Raw genomic sequence first — 10000 nt, forward strand, 5'->3', positions numbered from 1 at the left:
CTTCTTCCTCCTTCTTTCTCCTTTCTTCACACACACACACACACTTTCTTCCTTCTTCTTTCCTCCTTCCTTCTCCCTTCTTTCTTCGTCCTACTTCTTTCTTCCTTCCTCCTTCTTTCTCCTTTCTTCTTCCCCCTTCTTTTCCTTTCTTATTCCTTCTTCTTTCTTCCATTCTTCCTCCTTCCTTCTTTCTCCTCCCCCCTTCCTCCTTCTATCCTCCTTCTTCCTGCTCTGCGTCGCTTCTTCCATCTCCTACGTCGACATTTCATTCTTCATTCTCCCTCTCTCTCGCGTTCTCTCTTTCCCCTCTTCTCGTAACTTCTCGTACCTCCCCTTTGACCTTTATTTCCTGTCTTCCAATTCTTATTTATACTTCCCTTCCCTCTTCCTCGCCTTCCTTCTTTTATTTACTCTTCTCTTCCTTCTGTTTTGCCTTCCTTCCTTCGTTGTTTCTGTCTTTTTTTTCTTTAGTTTTTCATACCCTTTCCATCCTTTCTTCCTTTTCTTCCTTTTCCTAATTTTTCTAATATCTCCTTCCTTCATTCCTTCTTTCCTTACCTTTTTTCTTTTCTTTCCATTCCTCCTCATTTTCCATACCATCCTTCCTTCTTTCTCTTCCTTATTATTTTTCCATACCCCCTTCCTTCCTTTCTTCTGTCTTTCTCTTCTTCCTTATTTCTCCCTGCCTCCTTCCATCCTTCCCTCCTCCCTACCTTCCTTCCTTTCTCTTCTTCCTTACTCTTTCCCTCCCTTCTTTCCTTTCCTTCCTTCCTTCCATCCCTCCCACTCTTTCAACAGACAAGCAACTTACCCTCCCCTCTCCCCTTCTCCCCTCTCCCTCTCCCCCTCTCCCCTCTCCCCTCTCCCCCTTCTCCACCTCTCCCCCTCTCCCCTCTCTCCCTCTCCCCTCTCCCCCTCCTCCCTCTTCCCCTCTTCCCCTCTCCCCTCTCCCCCTCTCTCCTCTCCCTCTTCCCCCTCTTCCCCTCCTCCCCTCCTCCCCTCAACTCATAAATAGGATGAGTTATTCCTTTTAAGAAAATGAGGATGCCGTCTACCCTTCGCCTCTTCCCGTGAGTATCTCCGCCCCCGAGTGCCTGGAGTGCCTGGAGTGCCAACATCCTGCCTTTTCCCCTTCGTCTTGATGTCGTCTTGGAAACTCAGGGCGTGAGGGGAAAACCGCTCGGAGGGAAGGGGTAGGAGGGAAGAGGGATGGGAAGGGAGAGGGGAGGGAAGGAGGGATGGGAGGAGGGGAGAGGAGGAGGGAAGGGGAGGGGAGAGGGAAGTGAGGTTGAGGGAAGGAGGGGAGGAGGGAAGGAGAGGATGAGGAAGGAGGGAAGGGAGAGAGGGAAGGAGGGAAGGTGAGGGAGAGGAAGGGAGGGGAGGGAAGGAAGGAGAGGGAATGAGGGAAGGGAGGGAGGAAACCACTCGGAGGGAAGGGGAAGGAGGAAGGATGGAGGAAGGGAGAGGGGAGAGGGAAGGGGTAGTGAGGATGAGGGAAGGAGGGAGGGAGGAGGAGGGAAGGAGGAAGGGGGAAAGAAGGAGGGAAAGGAAGGGAAGGGAGGGAGGGGAAGAGGGAAGAAGGAGGAAGGAGGAGGGGAGGGAAGAGGGAAGGAGGGAAGGGAGGAAGGGAAGGGAGAGGGAAGGGGAGGGGAGAGGGAGGGGAGAGGAAAGGAGGAAGGGGAGAGGGAAGGAGGAAGGGGAAAAGGAGAGGGAGGGGAAAGGGAAGTAGGAAGCGGAAAAGGAGAGGGAGGGAGGAAGGGGAAAAGGAGAGCGAAGGGGAGGAAGGGGAAAAGGAGAGGGGGGGAGGAAGGGGAAAAGGAGAGGGAGGGAGGAGCAGGAGGTGGAATTTGTGGGAGGGAAGGAAGGAAGAAGGGAATGGAGTTGGAACAGAGGCAGGGGAAGGCGGGCGGGCTTACCGGTGCTCGCTGGATTTTCTTATGCTCAGTGTGTGTATGACTCTACAAGTGCGTACATTCATACATCCATACATAGATATTTGTGTGTGTGTGTGTGTGTGTGTGTGTGTGTGTGTGTGTGTGTGTTTGTGAATCTACATGTGCATACATTCATACATCCATACATAGACATTTGTGTATGTGTGCGTGTGTGTATATATGCATATATGTGTGTGTGTGTGTACGTGTGTGTATGTAAATATGTGTGCGTGTGTATATGTGTGTGCGTGTGTGTGCATGTATATGTGTGCGTCAACCTACCCGCCGCGAGACAGCCTCCCATCCTATCTCATCGGTATCATTTCTGTCTCTGCTTATCTCGTGTCCTTCTTCAAGCGAGCCAATCAACGCTCGTCAGGCAGTGGGTGGAATCCATGTGGGTGGAATCCAGTGGGTGGAATCCAGTGGGTGGAATCCATGTGGGTGGAATCCAGTGGGTGGAATCCAGTGGGTGGAATCCAGTGGGTGGAATCCAGTGGGTGGAATCCATGTGGGTGGAATCCAGTGGGTGGAATCCAGTGGGTGGAATCCATGTGGGTGGAATCCAGTGGGTGGAATCCAGTAGGTGGAATCCATGTGGGTGGAATCCAGTGGGTGGAATCCAGTGGGTGGAATCCAGTGGGTGGAATCCAGTGGGTGGAATCCTGTGGGTGGAATCCATGTGGGTGGAATCCAGTGGGTGGAATTCATGTGGGTGGAATCCATGTGGGTGGAATCCAGTGGGTGGAATTCATGTGGGTGGAATCCAGTGGGTGGAATCCAGTGGGTGGAATCCAGTGGGTGGAATCCATGTGGGTGGAATCCAGTGGGTGGAATCCAGTGGGTGGAATCCAGTGGGTGGAATCCAGTGGGTGGAATCCTGTGGGTGGAATCCATGTGGGTGGAATCCAGTGGGTGGAATCCAGTGGGTGGAATCCATGTGGGTGGAATCCAGTGGGTGGAATCCAGTGGGTGGAATCCATGTGGGTGGAATCCAGTGGGTGGAATCCAGTGGGTGGAATCCATGTGGGTGGAATCCAGTGGGTGGAATCCAGTGGGTGGAATCCAGTGGGTGGAATCCAGTGGGTGGAATCCATGTGGGTGGAATCCAGTGGGTGGAATCCATGTGGGTGGAATCCATGTGGGTGGAATCCAGTGGGTGGAATCCAGTGGGTGGAATCCAGTGGGTGGAATCCAGTGGGTGGAATCCAGTGGGTGGAATCCAGTGGGTGGAATCCATGTGGGTGGAATCCAGTGGGTGGAATCCAGTGGGTGGAATCCAGTGGGTGGAATCCATGTGGGTGGAATCCAGTGGGTGGAATCCAGTAGGTGAATTCCGTGTGGGTGGAATCCATGTGGGTGGAATCCAGTGGGTGGAATCCATGTGGGTGGAATCCAGTGGGTGGAATCCATGTGGGTGGAATCCAGTGGGTGGAATCCAGTGGGTGGAATCCAGTGGGTGGAATCCATGTGGGTGGAATCCAGTGGGTGGAATCCATGTGGGTGGAATCCAGTGGGTGGAATCCAGTGGGTGGAATCCATGTGGGTGGAATCCATGTGGGTGGAATCCAGTGGGTGGAATCCAGTGGGTGGAATCCATGTGGGTGGAATCCAGTAGGTGGAATCCAGTGGGTGGAATCCATGTGGGTGGAATCCAGTAGGTGGAATCCATGTGGGTGGAATCCATGTGGGTGGAATCCAGTGGGTGGAATCCATGTGGGTGGAATCCAGTGGGTGGAATCCATGTGGGTGGAATCCAGTGGGTGGAATCCAGTGGGTGGAATCCAGTGGGTGGAATCCAGTGGGTGGAATCCATGTGGGTGGAATCCAGTGGGTGGAATCCAGTGGGTGGAATCCATGTGGGTGGAATCCAGTGGGTGGAATCCAGTGGGTGGAATCCAGTAGGTGGAATCCAGTGGGTGGAATCCAGTGGGTGGAATCCAGTAGGTGGAATCCAGTGGAGTTTAAGTGGAGTTTATCAGCTGTTAAGCCGGTAAGGTCAAAGGTCGTTTCTTGCTTGCAACTCAAAACTTCGGTTCTCTCGTAATGCGTTCATGTATGTACGTATGTGTTTGTTTATATGTATGTATGTATTTGTCTGTCATTCTGTGGCTTTATATATCGATCCGTCTATCTACCTAGCTGCTTATATTATCTATCTATCTATCTATCTCTACCTACTTACCTGCGTTCTTACTTACCTATCTATCTATCTACTACCTATATATCTATCTACTACCTATCTGTCTATCTGTCGAACTATATATATCTATATAACACCCACCCTCCCTTCCACCCAAGACCCCAGAGCATACACACTCCCACTATACACACACACACTCACACACGTGAGGAATTCGTGATGAACAGATTGCAACAGAAACAACGAAGGGAAGGGCAAGAAAACACACGAATATGCCGAAGGCCTTTTCGTTAATGCTTCGTCAGGGCATACATGTATTCGTGTGTTTTCTTGCTCTTCCCTTTGTTGTTACCGTCACACACACACACACACACACGCACATACACACACACAAACAAGCACACATACACACACACACACACAGACACACACACACACACACACTCACACACTCACACACCACACACATACTCACACACTCACACACCACACACACACACACACCATACGCACACACTACACGACCACACAAACAAACACATACACGAACACAAATACACATTCCCACCACATACATACACACACACTCACACAAACACACTCCCACTACAAACTCACACACACTCACTCCTGCAATCACAGATACACACACTCCTACTACAAACACACTCCCACAAACAAGCACACACACACACACACACACACTCCTAACTACACACACACACACACTATACGCACACACTATACGCACACACAAACACACACATACACGAACACAAATACACATTCCCACCTCATACACACACACACACACACACACACTCCTACTACAAACACACACTCCCACAAGCAAACACACACACACACACACACACACACACACACACACACACACACACTCTCTCTCTCTCTCTCCCCCCCCCCACTCACCCCCCTCACACACACACACTCCCAACTTACACACCCCCACCACACGCACACACACAAACCCACAATCCAACCCCACACACACTCACCATGTTTCTGTGCCCAGTCGATGATGGAAGAGACACCGGCCGTATACGAAGATTTGCAGTCCTCGAACTTGCCGGTGCTGTCAAGGCCCACGGTGTTGACATTCGCCTTGACACCACACATGAGGGCGGTGGCACAGGCCGAGGAACCCCCAACTTGGGCGTCGATGTTGTAGGTCTGGAAGGAGATCGACGTCGAGTGTGAAAGGTGGTTTATGTTCGTGGAAGGAATGTGTCGAAAATGTTTTGATTTTTTTATTTTATTATTTATTTTTTTTTTAAATGAAAAATGGGTATAAAGTTGAAAGTATGGGTGTATATGCATATATATACACGCACGCGCACACACACACACACACGCACGCACGCACACACACACACACACACACACACACACACACAGTTTGAAAGAAAGTAATCTTATTTTTATGAAAAAAATATATATGTAAAATGTACTAAATGTGAAAAAATATGTATTCAGTTGAAATATTAGTAATGGCTATCATTAACAGAAAAAAATAAGATAAAAAAATAAAAAAAATATGCTTTATAGATATAGAAAACATTCCTAATTACAGTTTATAAAAGATTATAATAAAGTGAAATGAGATTCATCGTATATGAAAAATGATTCATGCAAGAGGAAAAATATATCGTCAATATAATCACAAAAGGTTATAATAAAGAAAAATAATATTTATCGTACATGTAAATCATTAATACATAATAAAATACTTATCATAAAAAAAATCACCCATTCTAAAGAAAATAGCCATTATGAAAAACAAAATACTGATATAATATTTCTCGTACATGAACATCATTAATATATAATAAAATACTCATCATATCTATAAAAAAAAAATGAACATCATTAATATATAATAAAATAATCATAAAAAAAAACATTAAAAAAAATAGCCATTATGAAAACAAAATACTGATAATCTCTAACACATCAATTTTACAACCACAAAATCCATCACATACACAACATGAATAGGAATCCACAGCTAATTGGTTCTAAAAAACGAATCCACAAAACAGGGTAGAGGGGGGGGGGGAGGAGGGAGAAAAGAGGGGGAGGGAGGAGGGAGAAAAGAGGGGGAAGGGGGGTGAGAGGGATGGAGGAGGTGGGGGAAGGGAGGGATGAAGGAGAAGGAGGAGGGAGGGAAGAGGGAGAAGGGAGGAAAGAGGGAGGAGGGAGGTGGGGGAAGGGAGAAAGAGGGAGGAGGGAGGAAAGAGGGGGAGGGAGAAAGAGGCAAGACGAGCGAAAACAGGGAGGAATAAAAAAAAGGGAAGAGGGGAGAAAGAGGGAGGAGGGAGGAAAGAGAGTAAGGGAGGAAGAGGAAAGAAGGGGGAGAGGGAAAGGAGAAAAAGGGAGGAGGGAGGAAGAGGGAGGAAAGAGAGGAAGGGAGGAGGAGGGAGAAGGAAGGAGGAGTGAGGAGAGTGTGCTGGCGTAGAAGGGATGTAGATAGATAGGGTAATAGATAGGAATAGAGATAGACAAATATGTAGACAAAGAGATTGATTGATACGTACGCAGACAAATTGATAGGGAGATAGAGGGATAGACAGATAAATAGACAGGAACGAAGAGAAAGATGGATAGACGTATGGATAGACAGAAAGACAGACAGATAGATAGCGAAAGATTAAAAGATAATTATATAGTTTAGACAGAAAGAGACATAGATAGATACAAAGATATATAGACCAATGGATGGAGAGGTAGGTGGATAAATAAACAGACAGATGGATGAATGAATAGAAACATAGATTGATAGATAATAGAAATGTACAGAAAGATGTAGATAGATTGATCAATAGATATACGAATACACATACATACATACATACAAGAATACATCCATACATGCATACATACAAGAATACATGCATACAAACATACATGCATACATACATACATACATACATACATACATACATACATGCATACATACGTACATGCATACATACATACATGCATACATAGATGGACAGATAGAAAGATGAATAGATAGATAGATAGATTGAATATAGAAAGATGATAACATATAGATACAAATATAAGACAAATAACAAGAGCAAATATAGACATATGAATATATCATTATATATATAATTAAACAAGAAAATATGTAGGTAACTAGATGAGTCTATAGAAAGTTAGACAGATAGACAGTTGGGGAGCCTGATAGATACATACATACAGGTATGGATAGACAGGTAGAGAGATAGACAGATAGACAGACATACAAATAGATAGATATGTTGATACACAGGTAAACAGATGGGTAGACAAAAGTAAAAAGTATATATATACATATACATATACATACATATATATATATATATATATATATATATATATATATATATATATATATATATATATATATATATATATATATATATATGTATACATATTAATATATACATATATATATATATATATATATATATATATATACATATACATATACATACATATATATATATATATATATATATATATATATATATATATATATATATATATATATATATATATATATAATAGGTATAGACAGACAGACAAACAAACAATTTATATTTTTATTTAGTGTTTTCATAACTAAATTACATCGGGACGTTGAAATAATCTTTTTTTATATATCTATATTCAGTGCAGGCTTATTTAAAGAACATTCTAACAGACAGACTTAACAGATATCTAAATACGAAGGCGAAAAAAGGAGAAAATTAGGAATAAAAAAATACAAATAAAAGGACTGAGATTCATCGAAGTAAAAGAGTAAAACAGTGATAACAAATGTAAAAATTAAAAAAAAAATAATAATAATAATAATAATAAAAAACGAAAAGAGCGCAACAACGTTATTCAAATACTAAAATAACTAAAATAACTAAAATAAACTACAACAAGAGAGAACAGTAATAGTAATAGATGATAAGAGAAACTGGAATGAGAGAGGGGGGGAAGAGAGAGAGAGAGAGAGAGAGAGAGAGAGAGAGAGAGAGAGAGAGAGAGAGAGAGAGAGAGAGAGAGAGAGAGAGAGAGAGAGAGAGAGAGAGAGAGAGAGAGAGAGAGAGAGAGAGAGAGAGAGAGAGAGAGAGAGAGAGAAAGAGAGAGAGAGAGGGGGGGGGGAGAAAGAGAGAGAGAGAGAGAGAGAGAGAGAGAGAGAGAGAGAGAGAGAGAGAGAGATAGAGGGAGAAAGAAAGAGAGAGAGAGAGAGAGAGAGAGAGAGAGAGAGAGAGGTAAAGAAAGAGAGAGAGAGAGAAAGAGGCAAAGAATGAGAGAGAGAGAAATAGAAAGCGAGAGGCAAAGAATGAGAGAGAGAGAAAGAAAAAAGACAAACAGACAGACAGACAAATAACCCAGGGCAATAAAGATTCACCAATTGGAGGGAAATTGACACTGTAATCTGGACACAGAGAGCATTTAGTCAGATACACCGACAACCTGAAAGCAAATACAGTTTGTCGGAGGGTTATATGCTGCGATATCACATACACCCCCTCCCCCTTCCCCCTTCCCCCTTCCCCCCCATTCCTATTGTCTGCACCCCCTCCACTCCGCTCATCCCTATTATCTAACCCTCCTCTCCTATCGTGTTATCTACCCCCTCCCCCTTATCGTGTAACCCCTCCCCATTCCCCTTTCCCTTTCACTAACCACCTCCCCTCTTCTCTCTCTCCCCGTCCTCTTCCTCTGTCCTCCTCTCTCTCTCTCCCGTCTTCCTCCTATCCCCTTCTCCACCTCTGTTTCCCTTCCCCTCCTCTCCCTATCCCTGTCCCCTCCTCTTCCCCTTCCCCTCCTCTCTCCTATCCCTGTCCCCTCCTCTTCCCCTTCCCCTTCTCCTCCTACCCCCTCTCCCTGTCTCCCTTCCTCTCCCTGTCCCCTCCCCACCTCCCATCCTCCCCCTACCCCCATCCCCACCTCTCATCATAATCATTTACACGTACCTCCCTCCTCCTCCCTCCCTTTCCTCCCTTTCCTCCCCTCCCTCGTACATGCCCCCCCCCCCTACCTGACGTCAGTCGCGAAATTAAACTTTTATTAATCTTCTTGTCAGAGTGAATGTCATCAGCGTGGATGTCAGTGCATCAGCTGGTATATGCCCGTGTCGGGAATGTCCTGCCTTTTGGTGTTTTATTCAAAGCTCGCGTGCATTGAGGCTTTTCCCCTTCTGATGTGTGTTGTATATCGCTCCTGGTTGGATTGAGAGAGTGATTTTGGTTATTCGTTTTCTTTCTTGCTTTGGTGCGAGAGGGGGAAGAGGGAGAGAGACGTTGGGATACATAGATAGGTAGGTAGGTAGGTAGAGAGAGAGGGAGAGGGAGAGGGAGAGACAGAGAGAGAGAGGGAGAGGGAGAGAGAGAGAGAGAGAGAGAGAGAGAGAGAGAGAGAGAGAGAGAGAGAGAGAGAGCGACAGAGCGAAAGCGAGAGAGAGAGAGAGAAAGAAAGAGAGGCAGCGCGAGAGAGAGAGATAGAGAGAGAGAGAGAGAGAGAGAGAGTGAGAGAAAGTGAGAGAGAGAGCGAGAGATAGATAGATAGATAGAGAGAGAGAGAGAGAGAGAGAGAGAGAGTGAGAGTGAGAGAGAGAGAAAGAGATAGGTAGAAAGGGAGAGAGAGAGAGAGTAAGAGAGAGAGAGAGAGAGAGCAAGAAAGAAAGAAAGAAAGAAAGAAAGAGAGAGAGAGAGCAAGAAAGAAAGAAAGAAATAGAGACAGAGAGACGGAGACAGACAGACAGACTTTTTTCCCGATCTCATTAACATTACTCCTTTCACACACTAGACTTATATATACTATAAAGCACAATCCTTTAATATAATCTAATAGCATAGGCCCTCCATCTAAAGGTGCTGTCACACTGGCACTTTTTCCGTCAATTTTTTGACAATTT

At 45.1% G+C, this 10000-nt stretch overlaps 1 protein-coding gene across 1 annotated transcript in view; it reads right to left on the reverse strand.

The window, feature by feature from the left end:
- Positions 1–10000, reverse strand: part of LOC113814759 (alkaline phosphatase-like) — a 228886-nt gene that overhangs the window by 97532 nt on the left and 121354 nt on the right. Inside the window, exon 2 of the mRNA XM_070136326.1 lies at positions 5094–5268. Within this exon, the coding sequence (XP_069992427.1) occupies positions 5094–5268 (175 nt within the window). The remainder of the gene's footprint in view (positions 1–5093; positions 5269–10000) is intronic.

Source organism: Penaeus vannamei, chromosome 21 (genome assembly GCF_042767895.1).
Source record: "Penaeus vannamei isolate JL-2024 chromosome 21, ASM4276789v1, whole genome shotgun sequence".
Lineage (NCBI taxonomy): Eukaryota > Metazoa > Arthropoda > Malacostraca > Decapoda > Penaeidae > Penaeus > Penaeus vannamei.